This window comes from Megalobrama amblycephala, linkage group LG24, assembly GCF_018812025.1.
Source record: "Megalobrama amblycephala isolate DHTTF-2021 linkage group LG24, ASM1881202v1, whole genome shotgun sequence".
NCBI lineage: Eukaryota > Metazoa > Chordata > Actinopteri > Cypriniformes > Xenocyprididae > Megalobrama > Megalobrama amblycephala.
Genome location: NC_063067.1, coordinates 21,955,082 through 21,975,193, shown reverse-complemented (window position 1 = coordinate 21,975,193; position 20,112 = coordinate 21,955,082). Strand labels below are relative to the sequence as shown.

The window sequence follows — 20,112 nt, the reverse complement described above, 5'->3', positions numbered from 1 at the left end:
GTGCTAAATTACTGTCGCTCTTGACAATGCACCTTTGTAAAAGTGGGGATTTAGCACTTACTCGCATGAAGAACAAATAGACACAGATAATGGATTAATTTCGATTAAAGACTCAGACTTTCTCCGATACAAAGTTCTTGTATTTAATGATGATAACGAGCAAGATTGCAATTGTTCCCAAATATCCACATGACTGCAAACATGACATTATTATACAACAGGTCAAAAAAACAAAACTTACATTTTAAACACAGTACTGTCAGTATTTACTCTATTTTACAATGAAATAGTTCTAAAGAAATCACAGCAGAACTACAACATACGTCTGTGTTTCACGAACAATTCTGTGGTTTTGAACGAATCGTGAGATTCAATGATTCATTCACAGCCACTTGCTTCGTTACTGAATGAATAACTCGCTGACTCACTCATAAAAACAGTGACTTGCTGCCACCTATTGGCGGTTTTAGTTTAGTATTTAAAAGTTTTACTTAGTTTTACCATCATTGCACATTTCTCTATTGAACATTTTTATTTAAAACATTATTTATTTTATAAAGTTATTCATAAAGGTAAAAATATGCACTGGAAAATCAATTTAGGGACCAAATATTGTCCCTTAATGGTAAAGGTGTGACTGCAGTCTAAGTGGAAGAAAGAGGGTAAGCAGAAGGATGGTAATCCCTTCAGGGGGTACTCCACGCTAAAAAGTTTGGGAACCACTGCAGTGCCTAATAGACAGTAGGAAATTTCAGATGCAGCTATAGTGCCCTATAGTGCTTGTCAAAATTACAAATGTCCCTCCGTCAACTTAAGGCATGCTTTCGGAGTATCCTGTGTTGACAGGTCCGCTGCTAGCAATGTACTCTTTTGGTAGACTACTAAAATATAAAGTAAAATACACAAATAATAATTTACTTCTGTTTCTAAATAAATATAGCACTATTTGATGTCATCAAATTACAAGTGAAAAAAAAAAAAGTTTTTTTAATACTTAGTCAGTGACTTGTGTACACTGATGATTTTGTTGAGCCAATCTGTTACTGAATGGAGATTCTTTTTTTCTTTTTTCTTTTTTTTTAAATGCACTGTGATTACACACTGATTTCAGGTGCTTAAGCCCAAAATCATCTCTTTGATGAAGAAAGAGCTAAAGAGGTTCAAGAGATTACTGAGCCCAGATTACCCAGCATCCTCTGAGAGCGAGCAGGAGGATGATGGTGAAGGTCAGGACAGAGTCAAAGAGGGGATTCTGAAAATCACACTGCACTTGTTGAGGGAGATGAATCAGACAGACCTCGCAAACACTCTGCAAACCAGTGAGAGCTTAATCTCATGTCTATTTCATCACATTCAATTTTGAAAATGCATACTGTATTTAATGGTCACTTAAAAAAACAAAATCAACATTTGGATAAAGGCATGACAATGATGTACATATTTTTGTGTTATACCAGTAATATAACACAAGCATTTGAAAATTAATTAGTTTCATGAAAATAGATATAATTGAGATTGAGGATTTGCACTGAGGATTTTCTATATTTATCAATGACTTTATCTTGAGTTTTGTATTTGTATTTAAAAAGAATATACATTTTGCCATTTGCTCTTTCAGAATGTGCCCCTGTATGTCAACAAAAACTTAAATCCAGACTTAAAGAAAAATTTCAGAGAATTAATGAAGGAATCTCCAATCAAATGAGCTCAACACTTCTTAATGAGATCTACACAGAGCTCTACATCACAGAAGGAGGGATTGGAGAAGTCAATAATGAACATGAGGTGAGACAGATTGAAAAAACATCCAGGAGACCAGAGATACAGGAAACACCAATAAAATGCAATGACATCTTTAAAGCCTTGCCTGGACAAAACAAACCCATCAGAACTGTGCTGACTAAAGGAGTTGCTGGAATTGGAAAAACAGTCTCTGTACAGAAGTTCATTCTGGACTGGTCAGAAGGAAACAATAATCAGGATGTTCACTTCATATTTCCACTTCCTTTCAGAGAGCTCAATTTGATGAAGGAGAAAAACATCAGTCTCATGGAGCTTCTTAATCTTTTTTTCAAAGACACCAAAGAATTGAGACCAAGAGACTATGAGGATTCCAAAATTTTGTTCATATTTGATGGAATGGATGAATGTCGACTTCCATTAGATTTCACAAACAATCAGAACTTGTTTGATGCAACAGAATCAGCCTCAGTGGATGTGCTTCTGACCAATCTCATCAAGGGGAACCTGCTTCCTACTGCTCTCATCTGGATCACCTCTCGACCAGCAGCAACCAGTCAGATCCCTCCTGAGTGTGTCGACCAGGTCACAGAGGTCCGAGGGTTCAATGACCCTCAGAAGGCAGAGTATTTCAAGAAGAAAATACATGATCATAGTCTGGCAAACAGAATCATCTCACACGTGAAATCATCAAGAAGTATGTACATCATGTGTCACATCCCAGTATTCTGCTGGATTTCGGCAACTGTTCTGAAGAGAATGTTGGGTGAAGCAGAGAGTACAGAGATTCCCAAGACTCTCACTCAAATGTTCACTCACTTCCTGATCTTTCAGACGAAACTGAAGACTGAAAAGTATGATGAGAAATGTGAAGTAGATCTTCAGCTGACACAGAATAATATTCTGTCACTAGGAAAGCTTGCTTTTGAGCAACTAGAAAAAGGGAACCTGATCTTCTATGAGGAGGATTTGAAAGAGTGTGGCATTGATGTCAAAGAAGCATCAGTGTACTCAGGAATCTGCACTCAGATCTTCAGAGAGGAATTTGAATTGTACCTGGGGAAGGTGTACAGCTTTGTGCATTTGAGCATTCAGGAGTTTCTTGCAGCCCTATTCAAGTTCATTTCCTTTATTGGAAACAAGGAACACAACTCAAAAATAACAGAGTTTCTTAAGAATGAAGTGAACCGGGCCATAAAGAGTGAGAGTGGACACCTGGATCTTTTCCTCAGATTCCTTCTGGGTCTCTCGTCGGTGTCCAGTCAGACTCTTCTACGAGGCCTGATGGCACAGATAGAAACCATCTCCTCCAGCCAAGAGGAAATAGTTGAGTACATCAAGATGAAGATCAGGGAGAATTCCTCTCCAGAGAAATCCATAAATCTGTTCCACTGTCTGAATGAACTGAATGATCATTCACTAGTACAGGAAGTCCAGACATACCTGAGCAGAACAGGTGCAAGCCGACTGTCTGGAGCCCAACTCTCTCCTTCTCAGTGGTCAGCTCTGGTGTTTGTGTTGCTAAACTCAGACGAGGAGCTGGATGAGTTTAATCTAAGCGAATATGATCAATCAGAGGAATGTTTTTTGAGGTTGCTGCCAGTAATGAAAACATCTAGAAAAGCAGAGTCAGTATATTACTTTTTTTGTGTAATTAAGTACAATAGACAAACACAGTACAATACAGAATACATTACAATAATCTAAATGTGGAAATATAAAGAATAGGCACTACAGGTATATAAACAATTTATACATGTGATTAACACAATAACACACTAAACAGATAAAAGTGTGTATTGCATAACACAAAGATAGTATTTATCTCCACATCACACACCACATCTCCACATCATATGATCAGAAAACTTGTATACTTCTGTGGAATGTGGTGGTGGATAATTTGCTTTAAGTATATAGTTTATTTGAAAAAATCTACACAGTTTTGCGCTGCTTACATAGTTAATTTGAATATATGGTTATTTCTTTCCTAGTCTGAGTGACTGTGGTCTCACAGAAAAAAGTTGTTTGGCACTGGCCTCAGCTCTCAGCTCGAACTCTGCAAGTCTGAAAGAGCTGAACCTGAGTAACAACAACCTAGAAGATTCAGGACAGAAGCACCTCTCTGCTGGACTGAAGAATCCTCAATGTAAACTTGAGACATTAAAGTAAGAGCAGTCACAATAAGTTTTACTGGCCTCAGTTAACATGAATTTAACACTTCTGGATTTATTGCCTAATATAGATACAATAAAATATAAAGGTGTTAAATAATCATTTGTAAGAATTGTTTGACAATATTCATAAGATGTAAACACCCAAACAATAACGGAAGCAGTGATGCCGTTTATGAAGCTTAAGTGCAAAAAGACATTGCATCTGTTAATGTGAAACTTGAACTACTGTACAAGTAATAACTTCCTTGGGAACAGCACAGAAACTGTATTACTCATTAGTCAAGCAAAGGGAGCTAGATGTCAAAACAGAAGTTCAATCCCAAAACTAAACTTGAGTCCTCTTCCTTCCTAGGTTATATAAAAACTCCACATTACTTTCAGGCTACTCCTTGGAGTAGTTTATTAGAATGTTTTTATTATTATTATTATTATTATTTTCTGAAAGAAAAAGAACAATTTTTTGCACTAGTAAAACTATTAGAGTTAGCTGTCAGGTTAAAAAAATAAGAAAAGAAAGAAAACTCAGGCAATGAAAATAAAAAATAACCTGAAGGGTGCAGTGAGATTAACAGCTAAATACGGGCAGAGCCAAGTAGACTGTACAACTAGTCCAACCAGAGATTAGAAGTACTCAGTTACACATGTGCCTGTTTAGCAAACCAAAATAATGCAAGGCAGGACATGCATGGTAAAAACAAAAGCATGAAGACAATCAGGTGAATTCAACACCAGATTGCTCACACGACCACACGAAACGTAAACATTAATTAACCCAGGGGTTCTCAAACTTAGAGGATTTTGTGTATTTACTTTATCTGACACACCCAATTTAAGTCTTGCAGTCTCTGCTAATGAGCTGATTAGTTGAATCAGGTGTGTTAAATGAGGGAGACATACAAAATGTGCATTGTTGGGGTCCTCTAGGACAGCACAAATTTTGAATGTCTCTCTAATATGGCACAACCATTTTGGGTCTAGAAGTCTCTACTAACAAGCTGATTATTTAAATCAGGTGTGTTTGATTAGGGAGACATAAAATGTGTTGAGGATACTCCAGGTTGGCAACAACTACCTTAGATGATGTGTGCTCAAAACGCAAATAAATAAAAAATAAATATATATATTTGCCTCCACACTAATCTCTCAGAAGATTTTTTTTCTCATTATGTGTGATTGTGTGATAGATGTTTTTTTTTTTTTTTTCAACAGGCTTATTGAAAGCAGGCTAGTTACGAATAGCTAAGAACTGTTACTATCTTTCTCTGCAGGCTGTCTGGGTGCCTAATTAGAGAGGAAGGTTGTTCTGCTCTGGCTTCAGCTCTGAGATTAAACCCCTCACACCTGAGAGAACTGGATCTAAATTGGAACAAACCAGGAGACAGAGGAGTGAAGCTTCTTTCTGTTGTACTGAAGGATCCACAATGTAAACTGGAGAAACTGCAGTAAGTTTTTTTTTTTTTTTTTTTGTCATGTTATCAAATAACAGAAACAAAGATTACACAATTCTGTTAACACAAATGCATAAATTAGTTATAAAGTAACTTTTTATGTAGCAAGTATTAAGCAACTGATGTTTTAGGGGATTCACAGACAAAGATGTATGTGGGTTGTTAGAAAAACCCAATATCACTGCATTTCAGCACTCAAAATGCAAGTTTCTTGGGAAACGCAAAAGCATTGAAATGTAATTTTTCCTCCCATCTCCTTTTTTCATCACCACGTCTCTTTAGGGGATCTATAATATCCTGTTCTGTGTTCACAGATTGCAAATGGTCTCTCTCTCATGGAGTGGGTCTGTGTGAGTGAATGTGTTTGAGAGAACTTCTAATTGTTACTTGTTGTTTCTTCTACTTTATCTTTATTTCTGAATCATATTGAGAGTGTGTATATATTTCTCTTTTGTTGTTTTTTTTTTCCTTTGTTTGTTTGTTTAAGGGAGTTTAGGTTCATTTAACTCCCTTGGGTCGGCGGTCACGCCGGTGATACCACCTCGGTTTTTTTCTTACCAGTGTGAAAGAGATTCAAAATACTCCTTCAATGTTGCACATACAATTAAGAGTTATACACCATTTTAATCTGTGGAATATCTTCTTTTATTTGTGTACACTCAGAGGAAAAACAAAATTATGTGCTTTTTGCAAAATAAAGAAAACTAACATGATGCATGATCTCTCGTCTCCCTTTGAATGAAGTCCAATCTGATTGTTCTCAGAAAATGAACTGTAACTCAGTGAATACTAATCACAAAAAAATTAGACTTATGTCTAAAGAAATGTTGAAATGTCAGGTTTTAAATCGTGTAAGTCAAATCGAAAACAAAAATTCTCTGTTTATGTAATCTTTATGAAAAGAGACACATGTCAGATGCCCGTGATTCAGCTCATTATCTGCTAATGCAGCCACACCCACAGAGCGAGCGCTATTCAGACGCAAATTCTGAGGCAATACATGTATACATCATCTCAATCGTGTATTTATTGTCTTCAAAAGTATCTATCTGCATGTTACAGCCATGGTTAGCGATCTCTGGAAGCCTCTGTTAATTCCTGGAAAGTCACATGGCCTGTTCTTCTTTAGATTAATTTGTGGACTAAAGGTGCACAGAGCGCCCTCCAGCTGCAAGTATGAATTGAAAACACAGTATCCAGTGCTCATAGTGATGACAATAAGGATTACTTCTCTGTATAGAAAACTGACATAAACGTATGAGAATCCATCAATATTTCTCCAAATGTGCATGCTTTTAAGCTAAAAGGCTATATGAAATGCCATAGAGGTAACATAATTATTCAGACACTTTGCATTACAGAAATACATTATATTTTAAAGTATATAATAGAATACCATTATTTTAAATTGTAATAATATTTCACAGTATTGCTGTTTTTTCTGTATGTTTGATGTATTTTTTTTTTCAGAGGGTTTTTTTGACAGCCTACCTGACTGAAAGAGCTCATTATTTTGCAGGTCATTACAGCTCATTATGTGAATCTTTCGTCTTCTCAGGTGTGAATCACAGCATTATTCATGAAGATTCACGCCTCCACGCATACTGTGTTTCTCGACAAATAGTGTCTTGCAAAAACTAAATCAATATATTGTTTTATATGAACAGGTAGGCAGGATAATTTTTACATCATTTTGAAGCAAAAACTCTGGTCTACAACCTCCAGTACCCAGAAGTCTTGTGAACACAGATTTAATATTTTTTGGCCTTATTTCAGTGACTTAAGTTTTTTGTTTTTTCAATAACCACGCATAAACGTTATTCCTTGTATATACTTGTTCCTCACATATTATTGTAGCCTAGTTTGTGCTGAATACAGTGTAATGACACTTTTCCCATTAATATGTTTATGAACAACTGAAAAAAGCACAAATGTCAGGGCATGTCAAAACTTCTCCAGGGCCCCAAAAATCCTCAGATCTCAGAGGGTTAAAAGAAGTCTCAAGTCTCTAACTAAATAATGGTTTTCCATTTTAATATACTTTAAAATATAATGTATTTCTGTGATGCAAAGCATCTGAACATTCCTACCTCTATGGCATTTCATATAGCCTACTATATTTGTAATATTATATAGCCTGGATGTTAATGTGCAGTTGACAAACTATACATCTTTGAAAAGATCTAAGACTCAAGCTTCACATTTTGACCTCTGTTTTACTCTCAAAATCTTATATTGACCATAGTTTATTAATATGCATAAAAGCATGCACATTTGGCGAAATATTGATGGATTCTCATATGTTTATGTCAATTTTCTATACAGATGAGTAATATTTATTCAATATTTCTTGTCATCACTATAAGTGTTGGATACTGTGTTTTCAATTCATACTTGCAGCCGGAGGGTGCTCTGTGCACATTTAGTCCACAAATGCCTCCTAATGAAGAACAGGCATACCATGTGACATTCCAGGAACTAACAGAGGCTTCCAGAGATTGCTAACCATGGCTATAACATGCAGATAGACACTTTTTAAGACAATAAATACACGTTTGCGACGATGTATACATATATTGCCTCAGAATTTGTGTCTGAATAGTACTCGCTCCATGGGCGTGGCCGCATTAGCAGATAATGAGCTGAATCACGGGCATCTGACATGGCTCTTTTTTCATAAAGATTACATAAACAGAGAATTTTTGTTTACGATTTGACTTACACAATTTAAAACCTGACATTTCAATGTTTCTTTAGACGTAAGTCTAATTTTTTTTGTGATTAGTATTCACTAAGTTACACTTCATTTTCTGAGAACTATCAGATTGGACTTCGTTCAGAGGGAGACGAGAGATCACGCATCATGTTAGTTTTCTTTATTTTACACAAAAAGCACAACATTTTGTTTTTCCTCTGAGTGTACACAAATAAAAGAAGATATTTCACAGATTAAAATGGTGTATAACTCTTAATTGTGTGTGCAACACTGACTGACTATTTTGAGTGTCTTTCACACTGGTAAGAAAAAAACCGAGGTGGTATCGCTGGCAAAACCTCCGACTCCAGAGTGTTAATGTCCTTACAAATACCATACAAATTCATATATGTCATCTCTGAGAAAAATTTGGGATTAACCAGTTAGAATAACTATTGTGCCAAGCTGAAAGAGAAAGTGCCCTAAGCAAAGAGAAATGGGTCCTAGCGATTTGTATATAATAAATAAATAAATAAATAAAAAAAACTTTCTGAACCTTACATATGTCACATCTATCGTGGGTCAATGGGACGCTTCTGTTGAGGTTTATTTTGATTCTAATGATCCAAGTTTTCCTTTCGTTTTTAAGTAATGCAAATTTGTTCCTATAGTTACTTATTTATTTTTCCTTTGTTTCTGTTTACTTCCAAACTGTTTATAGTTTAGTTTTCTCTATCCCTGCATATTTATAGACCTGTATTTTTCATTTTTGTCAGTTGTTGTCTTACTTTTATTACTGAGCATTTGTGGTTTCTATTTTTTTAATTGTCTTCTTATTTTGATTCCTGTGTTATTTCCATAAAGTCTTTGATTTAGATCCTTGCCACCTCAACTCCTAGCAAGCCATGACAATAAATAAATAAATATATATATATATAATATTATATATTTGTATCTATAAATTGAGTATTATTTTCAGTGGTAATCAACAACATGCCAGAGATGCTGCTGACAGATCTTAATATGTATCAAATATATTTTAATTAATATATACCTGGAATTCCATTTCATGTACAAGAAACATCTCGGTTACAAAGGTAACCCTTGTTCCCTAAAGGAGGGAATGGAGGCGTACGTTGGACACCAACAGAATCTTGCTAGAGAGGCAAATCTGCTTTGAGTGTAACTAAAACGAGCCAATGCACATTGGCATGCAATTATATGCAGCAGCTGCTCTGCCTTGCAGCGCAGGTATTTAATGAGCAGCAGGTGCGTTGCATCTTCAGGTTTGTGCTGAGGAGTCAATTAGGTGAGGCGGCAGCTTCAGCGGGGTACAGCGACTGTGGCAACGGGATGTATATCTCCATTCCCTCCTTCAGGGAACGAGGGTTACCTTTGTAATCAAGACATTTCTTGTACCCTTCAGGTCTTAAAGGGTTGGAGGACGCGAGGGATGGCTGAGTAACGCGAGACCTCACGAGACCGGTGCGAGATCTAAGATGGCGGCTCTCGTCTGCTAGATTGTTTTTGTTTTTCTCTCGTTTTTTTCTTTTCTTTTCTTTTTCTCTTTTTTCCCTCCACACTTATCTCATTTCGTCTTTTTTCTCAGTTTCAAAACCGATTTATAATATATACAACCTGGATCATCTTGAAGAATATATCGACGCACACTACAACACATTCTGCTGCACCATGAACAGGGACAAACCAGATCACAACAAAAAAAGTATAAGTAACCTCACTCCAAACTCCAAGAGACCTCGTCCCGAATCACCTTTCAGTCCAAGTACAACGCCATCCACATCACCCAAACCGCCGTGCTGCACTGAGGTAAGCGACATCTTGCTTTCAATTGAAAACAAACTCACCGGACTTGACACCAGGATTGCACTTATAGAAGTTATACACAAGGAATTCCAGGAATTACGGCACAGCTTAGAATTCAGTCAAGAACAAATAGACACTCTCACTAAAGAAAATAACTTTCTAAAGGACTCCGTTCACGCACTTACCATTCAACTCACTTCCATTGTCGCCGAAAATAAATCCATGAAGGAAAACATTTTGGACTTACAATCGCGCAGCATGAGGGACAACCTAGTCTTCACAGGCATCCCGGAACAAACTCCAGACGACCCCGAAAAATCAGTCAAGGACTTCATGATAAAACAACTCAAATTATCAGCGGAAACAGTACAGAGCATCACCTTTCACCGTGTTCACCGTATCAGATCCAAAAACAACAACAACCATCCACGAGCGATCATCGCAAAATTCGAACACTATAAACACAAAGAACTGGTTCAAAGGCAAGGCAGACAACTCAAAGGCACAAACTATGGACTCAATGAACAATACCCAAAGGACATTCTCGAACGCCGGAAACAACTCTTCCCAATCCGAAAACAGAAAATAAATGAAGGAAAAAAGGCAATCATTACAGTGGACAAATTATACACAGATGGACAACTATATCGTGATAAGGACATTACTCCTTGGCTTTTCTAAACACTTCACTCCCATTCCTGAGCCAATAACTGCCATAATCATAAACTGAACTAAACACACCTTTTTTTTTTTTTTTTTTTTTTTCTCTTTCTTTCTTTAATATATTAAATGTGGTCCTACTTTTGCACCTAGGTCTCGTGTCCCCCTTCCCATGTTCCACCATATGTTTCTATTTAATGGTTTCTGTTTTGTTGTTGCTGTTTTGCTGTGTATATTCTGTCAGTTGTGTATCTGTTTTTTTGTTAGTCTGCCAGCAACACTGTATTATGCACACACACATATACACTACTACACTCACTTGAATACATACACTAACATTTGTACAGTACTAACAGACCCACACATTAATATACATTTATGTTTATTTATTTATCTTTTTTTTTTAAAAACATGTCATCTATCACTTTTGTAACCTGGAACATTCGTGGATTTGGTTCTCAGACAAAGAAGGTCAAAGTTTTCAACCATTTAAATAAACTACAAGCTGACATATGTCTCCTGCAAGAAACACATCTATCAGAATCAGATTATAACAAAATTAAATCATCAAATTTCAGTCATTTATTTTCAGCTCACTACAATACAAAGCAAAGAGGAGTATGCATTCTAATCAATAAAAAAATCTCTTTTGTTCATAATTCCACCATTACAGACCCTGAAGGACGTTTCATTATCATAAACATCTCCATTAATAATAACCCAGTCACAACTGGCAACTTGTATGGCCCAAACACAGACGACCCATCCTTTTTCCAGACCTTTTTCTCTTCAATTTCAAATTTTTCTAATTGTCCTGTCATAATCGCAGGAGATTTCAATACAGTTCTAGATCCAACAATAGATAGATGTAATAGTTTAGGCAATAAACGCATTTGCAAATCTGCAGAAACCATAAAACAGTTCATGAATGATTTTGGTCTTGGCGATAGTTGGCGCCTACAGCATCCTAACAGTAAGGAATACTCATTTTTCTCACCAGTTCACCACTCATATTCCCGCATTGACTTCTTTCTCACCAGTAATTCTATCATATCAAATATTTCTGAATCGAAGATCCATCCAATAGTCATTAGTGATCATGCCCCGGTAACATTAAAATGGAATACAATTAATCAACATAAACCCACTACCAGATGGCGATTTAACACATCTCTTCTGAAAGACCATGATTTTGACAGTTATTTCAAAAGAGAGTGGGCATGCTTTCTAGAGATGAATGACTCCCCGGAAACATCTCCATCTCTTCTGTGGGAAACAGGAAAAGCAGTACTAAGAGGAAAAATAATTTCATTCTCCGTTTACAAAAAAAGGAAAGAAAAGGATCAACAAGCTGAACTGGAACAAAAAAATCAAATTACTAGAAGACATTAACATAAATAACCCAACAGAAGAAACACAGGATTCATTAAGAAAATATAAACTCAAATTGAACGAATTAATCAATAAACATACACAATTCCTAATTCATAGGCTAAGACAAGAAAACTTCCATCATAATAACAAATCTGGTAAATATTTGGCAAATCAGATCAAACAAAATAAGGAAAAAGCTACAATACCAGTGATTATAGACACAGCAGGGAAATCCACCAACTCACCAGAGGAAATAAATCAAATCTTTCAAAATTTTTACAGTAAATTATATTCCTCTGAAAAAGACCCAGATCAGAAAGACATTGATTCATTTCTCAACAATATCAACCTACCTCAACTCAGTAAACATCAAATAAATACTCTTGAATCTCCCTTATCAGAACATGAACTTTTTAATGCTCTCAAACTCATGCCAAACAATAAAGCACCAGGCCCCGACGGATTCCCTGCTGAGTTCTACAAACACTTTTGGTCCATTTTATCACCACTCTTCATCCGTATGATTACCGAATCAAAACAAAAATCAAAACTCCCAGATAGTATGAACTCAGCCACAATTTCACTTCTTCTTAAACCAAATAAAGACCCAACATCACCGTCAAGTTATCGTCCGATTTCCCTAATCAATGTAGACATTAATAATCATTGCCAAGGCACTAGCACATAGAATAGAAAAAATCACACCATCCATAATCCATCCAGATCAAACCGGTTTCATCAAAGGTAGACTTTCATCCAACAACACACGCAGACTTTTTAACTTAATGCATTATTCATCAACTCAAAAAACCAAAACCATCATAGTTACTCTCGATGCAGAAAAAGCTTTTGATAGGGTCAATTGGAAATTCCTGTTTTCCACATTAGAGAGGTTTGGTTTTGGGGAGTCATTCATTAATTGGATCAAAATTCTGTATACATCACCTTCAGCCACTGTCATCACCAATGGACTAACATCACGTATCTTTACACTGCAACGGGGGACTAGACAAGGATGCCCACTCTCTCCATTGTTCACCATTTTCATTGAGCCATTAGCAGCAGCCGTCCATCAAAAACAGCAACATTAAAGGAATTCAAACACTAAACATGCAGCACAAAATTAGTCTTTACGCTGATGACATATTACTATATTTACAAGACCCCACATCATCATTACAAGAAACGATTAAACTCATTGATTCATTCTCAAATATCTCTGAATACTCTATCAACTGGAGTAAATCTGCCATACTTTCATTACATTCCAATAGCTTGGATGTGACATCCCAGACACCACCTATTCCTTTGTGCACCAACTATATCACATACTTAGGCATTAATGTTTCCCCCAGGCTGTCAGAGCTGTTTGGGCTCAACTTTACTCCATTACTTAAAACAATAAATGATGACCCGCATCGCTGGATGAATTTACCACTATCCATTATGGGCAGAATATCAGTAATTAAAATGGCTATACTCCCTAAATTAAACTATTTATTTACAATGACCCCAGCACTACCCACCCTCACCTGGTTTAAATCACTAGATTCAATTGTCACTAAATTCTATTGGAAAAATAAGACCCCAAGAATTAAATTATCTACACTACAAAAACCAAAAACACAAGGAGGACTGGAAGTACCACATTTCTACCACTACTTTTTGGCTAACCAGCTCCAAAACATATACAAATGGATTCACCCAAACCCATCAGAAAGCACATGGCTAGATATTGAACAGTCAATTTGTAAAGACATTAACATTTCAGAATTACCTTTCTACAATCAGACAATCAAAAAGCATCACTGTTTTAAAACACCAACAATAGCCACAGCTCTGACAGCCTGGTGGAAAGTTCATCAAATCACAAACACCCCTATTGCACCATCTAAATACACCCCGATCTGGAATAACCCAGATTTTATTGTTAACAAGAAGCCACTCAACTTACGCACATGGGTAAATAAGGGCATCAAACAACTTCAACATATCCTCCTTAATAATAAATTGGCACCATTTTCCCACTTGGTCCAGGAATACGGCATTGGGAGTAACTGTTTTTTGGAATATTTACAAATCAAATCATCTATTCAATCAAAAATTGACACTCAGACAATTAATCTAGACCTTTCCCCTCCAATCTCAGAGCTAATTAATATAACCTCTCCAAAAAAACTACTTTCCAAAATATATAAAATAATATCCAAATCAGACAATTCAATAAGCCTACCCAATGCTAAATGGGAATCTGACTTATCCATTGCTCCTAATGCCGCTTTTTGGACACAAATCTGTAAAAATATCTACTTCATGACAAAAAACGCCAACTTACAACTTATACAGTATAAAGTACTTCATAGATTTCACCTAACTGGACGGAAATTATTTAAAATGGGTTTCGCTTCAGAAACATGCTCACATTGCACACAAAACACTCCAGACACCTATTTACACGCTATTTGGGATTGCACTTCAGTTAAAAAATTCTGGGAAAACGTTACTGACTCACTATCCAATCTTATGGGATGTCACATCCCGTTGTCTCCCTCCCTCTGTATATTAGGTGACATATCCATAATCAATTTAAACAATACAAACAGTCAATTACTCCTAGTGGCTCTAACTATCGCCAAGAAAACTATTCTCATGAACTGGAAATCAAGGAACACCATACACATTACAACTTGGAAAAATTTACTAATAGAGTACATCTCCATGGAAAACTTGTCTACCTCCACTCACAATAATACACCAGAATTACACCCTTCTTGGTCATCTCTCCTTAACTTCCAACAGTCATGAATCCACTGACCTTCTTTGTCTGAAGCCATCCTCAATGATACACCATTAATATTCACACATAACTGGGGGGTGGGGGTCAGGAAGAGATAGCAACACCGATTAATAAATAAAATACTTAAAAGATTACATTTAAATCTCTCTCTCTCTCTCTCTCTCTCTCGCTCTCTCGCTCTCTCTCGCTCTCTCTCTCTCGCTGCTTCTGGATCCTGGTTGGCTGTGGCATACTAGCCCCTGCCATGTGCGGTTCTGATTAGTTGTGGGTTAGTGTGGTGTGGGGCCGGGGGCCTTGGGCTTTTGCCCTCCAGCTTGTACTTTCACCTGGGTTTTCTTGTCTCCGGCTGGCTCAGCACTTGTCTCGCTGTTTTAATGCTTCACATGTTAGATGAGGTGCACACACACATTCAGTTGGAATATAAAACAAGTTTAAAGCGCAAAAAAAAAAAAAAAAAAAAGCACACAGAGGGTAAGTGTGGCGTGGCCGTGGCGGCCTGGGCTTTGCACTGGGCTGGTTCCATGCTGCACGCCATACTTTTTTAATGCATTATACACTAGTTGACAAACATATCATGAGTATAACAATGAAAGCTGACATATTTATAAAAAAAAACATAAAAAACAAAAAAAACAAAACAAAAACAAAGGCAGGGTAAGCATGGCATGTGTGGGACGGCTGGGGTTGAGTATGGGGTTTGGGACCCTGGCCCTCGCAGCACCTCACCTTAATAGCCTGTTGCAACATGACGCTGGCGGGGGTCTATTCTATCCCATGGCCATGAGGGGTGTCAGAGGCAGCTTTATAAAACCTTATTATTAATAGCTGTATCAATATTTCCATTATTATTATTATTATTATTATTGCTATTATAATTACTACTTTTATCATTACTATCAATGGCTGTATCAATATTATTATTATTATTATTATTATTGCTATTACTACTACTATTATCTTATTTGTCCTCTTCCTGATCCTCTAACCTCCCCCCTCATTCCGGATGAAATGAGTATATTCGTTAATATGTTTATCATTACTACTACTGTTAATACTATTATTACTATTTGTCATTTCTTATTAATTGGATTTATCATTATTTTTGTTATTACTGTTATTATTATTATTATTATTATTATTATTAATATTGCTATTACTATTGCTTTTGTCATCTTTCTCATCCCTCATTTATCAGTTTTTTTTTTTTTTTTTTTTTTGTGATACTGTTACCCTCTTCATCATTATTATTGTCACTAAAATTCGTATTATTTATTATTATTATTGTTATTACTACTACGATTATCTTTATTTGTCCTCTTCCTGATCCTTTAACCTCCCCCTCATTCCGGATGAAGTGAGTATATCTGTTAATAAGTTTATCATTACTACTACTGCTAATACTATTATTACTATTTGTCATTTCTTATTAATTGGATTTATCATTATTATTATTGTTATTATTATCATTATTATTATTATTATTATTATTAATATTGCTATTACTATTGCTTTTGTCATCTTTCTCATCTCTCATTTATCAGTTTTTTTTTTTTGTTTTTTCTCTTGTGTGATACTATTACCCTCTTCATCATTATTATTGTCACTAAAATTCTTATTATTTATTATTACTTTTATTTTTTTTCCTCCTCTTTGATATATATATATATATATATATATATATATATATATATATATATATATATATATATATATGTATATTTTTAAAGTCTGGTTAAGTCTGTTGTACTTTCCCACATGCTCCTTTATTCATATATATTTCCACTACCACACCCAGTTACACTTACATTCACACACACAAACACACCCAAATTGTACTGTTATGTATGTTTTGTCGGTCTTTGTATCTGTTTTCTGCATTTAATTTGTTTTCTGTAAATATTGTAATTGTCTGTTTGCATAATAAAAAAGAAAAGAAAAAAAAAGACATTTCTTGTACATGAAATGGAATTCCAGGTATATATCGTTGTACGTCGGACAGACTGATGAATAGGAATCCCTACCAAAGCGCTACAGACACTGCCCCCTTCCAGTGCTCTGTGCAAGCCTTCTGCACCCCCTTGCCTAAAGGACGGTGGGACAGGGCTAACACAGAGAGTGTCGATCACTGCTGTTCCACACAACCCATTCAGTGAGACTATTGGATAACACTGGGAAAGCGTGCCCTTTCAATGGGAGAGGAATGCTGCGGAAGCCACATCCTTCCCCAAAGGACTTATGTGGAGATGTACATATGAACTAACCCCGTAGGGCTGTACTACATATGGAAGTTACTGGGGTGACTCCAGCCTGATAAGAGGTGGGTTCTCCCAAAGGGAAAGACACTGGCTTCATTTAGGAGCAACTGTGGAATCACACATATGGTACCCAGCCTAAACCCGGTTCTCAAGAATGCAACAGAATATAGGCCTGGCGCCAGATGCTCTGCCATGTCCGGCTGCCAAAGGGTGATCGGAGGACTCAAGAGTGTCTGCCTTGTAGGGACTCTCTGGAGCAATAAGCTCATATAAGCACAGAAAGCTGACACTAAGCCAGGGCCTCTCTGTTTCTCTGACCGGTTGAGGTGAGAACACAGGACTAGACACGAAGGCTATAGAATCTAGCAAACGTGTTAGGTGTCATCCAGCCCACAGCTCTACAAATATCTGTTAGCGAGGTGTCACGAGTCAGCGCCCGAGACCTGAGTGGGAATGGCACGCCTTTTGCTTGGTAAGCCAAGGTGATGGCATCCACTATCCAGTGGGCTATCCTCTGCTTGGAGACAGCCTTTCCCTTTTGCTGGCCTCCATGACAGACAAAGAGCTGGTCTGAGGTCCTGAGGCTTTGAGTTCTGTCTATATACAGTTGTAGAGCGCGGACTGGACAGAGCAAAGCCAGGGCTGGGTCTGCCTCCTCCGGGGGCAGCGCTTGCAGGCTCACTACCTGGTCCCTGAAGGGAGTGGTAGGAACATTGGGCACATAGCCAGGCTGGGGTCTCAGTAACATGTGGCTGTCACCTGGCCCGAACTCTAGGCACGATTCGTTGACCAAAAATGCCTGCAGATCCCCTACCCTCTTGATAGAGGCCAATGCAACCAGCAGCAAAGTCTTCATAGAAGGTTTATTCCTCTGGGGTCTGAGGCTAATTTGGGGCCCTGGAGTAGTTCTGACATGCCCTGACATTTGCGCTTTTTTCAATTGCTTATAAACATATTAATGACAAACGTTTCATTACACTGTATTCAGCACAAACTAGGCTACAATAATATGTGAGCAACAAGTATGTACATGTTTGTATTTTTGAGAGAATTACGTAAATGCATGGTTTTTGAAAAAACAAACAAAAAAATATGTCACTGAAATAAGACCTCAAAACACATACTAAACATTTTTTCACAAGACTTGTGGATCGTGACCACCCTCAACAACGCCATAGCATGTAAAGCAGAAGCGGCTTCCTCATAGGCCTTTGCCGGTAAGATCTGACACGAGCTTATAGGCCCGGAAAGGGAGGCACGGGTCCCTCCGCCAAGTGGAGTTAGGGCACAGTTGCATAGCAATGGCCCACCCCACAGGAGGGATGTATGTGTAATCCTTCGCCGCAGTGCCATCAAGGGTGGTAAGGGAGGAGGAGCCACTGGGGCGGTTTCAGGCAGTAAAAGGTGCCATCCACGACCTGGTGAGCTCCTCATGCACCTCTAGAATGAAAGGATCCGGGGTGGGTAGCTGAGAACCAGCACGTGCCACCCCAAGAAACCAATCATTTAACCGCAAGGGCTCTGGACATGGTGGAAGGTTCCACATGAGCCCGACCCTGTTGCCGGCCTAGGAAAGCATAGCCATCATCTCCGGATCTGAGTTGGCAACACCGCTGAATCATCCTTCCCTAGAAGTTTGGCTCACCCTCCGATGCAGCCGTAGGGATACAGATGCTGCACACCTCTGAGATGGCCCACCATGCTCACTGTAATTCTCAGATCACCAGCACCACTATCCGAAGCAACCCTCTGAGGAGGACTGGATTGACGCAGCAGCACCAGGCCACACAATTAAAAAGACGCAAGCTCTACTTGTGTAAGCTCTTTTAGGGACTTGCTCTTTAAAAGTGCTGAAGCACGCAGGGGAACGGCTAAGCGACATAGACAGGGATGTGTGCAGCCTGTCATGTGCTTTCCTCTCTTAGAAGGCGCTCATTTTTACCAGCCATAAAAAACAGCTTTTAAGTCCTCAAAAGCGCACCGTTACCAGCCGTGAGAACAGCCTTTTTACAGCTTTTAAAAGAAGAGAAGTTCATCCTGAGAGCTTGACTCATCTTGAAGAACATTTGCTTGCAGAGAACATAGACCGTTCAGCTCTGAAGCGAAAAGCTGAATATGCAACACACCTGCTGCTCATTAAATACCTGTGCTGCAAGGCAGCTGCATATGATTGCATGCCAATGTGCATTGGCTAATTTTAGTTACAATCTAAGCAGATTGGCCTCTCTAGCGAGATTCCTATTTATCTGTCTGTCTGACATACATTGAACGTGACTGACTGAATGTGAACAATTTATACTCAAGGGCACGTAAGTGGTGGGGATAATTGTAAAATAAGTGTGTGAATATTTTATCTTCCTTTCTGCAGACTGTGGGACTGTAATATTGGAGAGGAAGGCTGTACTGCTCTGGTTTCAGCTCTAAGATCAAACCCCTCACACCTGAAAGAACTCAATCTGAGTTATAATAAACCAGGATGTTCAGGAATAAAGCAACTCTCAGCTCTACTAAGGGATCAGCGTTGTAAACTGATGAAATTAATGTTAGTGCAGATGATTATCTCATCACTTTATATATGTCACTGGCATACAGCCACACATTTTTTTTTTTTTTTTACTTGAACAACTATTTATTAATATTTATTACTTTGTTCTTATTCATTACTTTGGGTTGATAATGATTGATAAGAATTGTTCAGGAGTGACAGAAGTTTTTTTTTCCAGGCTGTATGACTGCAATATTGGAGAGGAAGATTGTGCTGCTCTGATTTCAGCTCTTAGATCAAACCCTTCACACCTGGTAACATTGAATCTTAACTACAATGAACTAGGGGAGTCGGGAGTAAAGCTGCTCTCTACTCTACTGAAGGATCCACAATGTAAACTAGAGAAACTAAAGTCAGTATTTATCATTTCTTTTTCTTATTTTTGCAGAATAAGACAAATGTATTTATTTGCACTAAAAGTCATACTTTAATTGTGAATGAGATACAAATAAGAAAAGTGAGAAACTTTTTTTTAATATTAAAAACATGTCAAAGAAAAGTGTGCCAAATACTTTGGGCTGCCCTTGAGATGTTGGGATAGGCTCTAGCAAACATGCAAACCCTACATAGAACCAGTGGTTTGGAAAATGCATG

At 37.5% G+C, this 20,112-nt stretch overlaps 1 protein-coding gene across 1 annotated transcript in view; it reads left to right on the top strand.

Annotated features, from left to right (window-relative positions):
- LOC125259969 (NACHT, LRR and PYD domains-containing protein 12-like) overlaps positions 1–20,112 on the top strand; it is a 67,361-nt gene that overhangs the window by 16,052 nt on the left and 31,197 nt on the right. The window contains exons 5-10 of the mRNA XM_048178012.1: positions 1,112–1,319; positions 1,619–3,368; positions 3,735–3,908; positions 5,186–5,359; positions 19,342–19,515; positions 19,697–19,870. Of these exons, the coding sequence (XP_048033969.1) occupies positions 1,112–1,319; positions 1,619–3,368; positions 3,735–3,908; positions 5,186–5,359; positions 19,342–19,515; positions 19,697–19,870 (2,654 nt within the window). The remainder of the gene's footprint in view (positions 1–1,111; positions 1,320–1,618; positions 3,369–3,734; positions 3,909–5,185; positions 5,360–19,341; positions 19,516–19,696; positions 19,871–20,112) is intronic.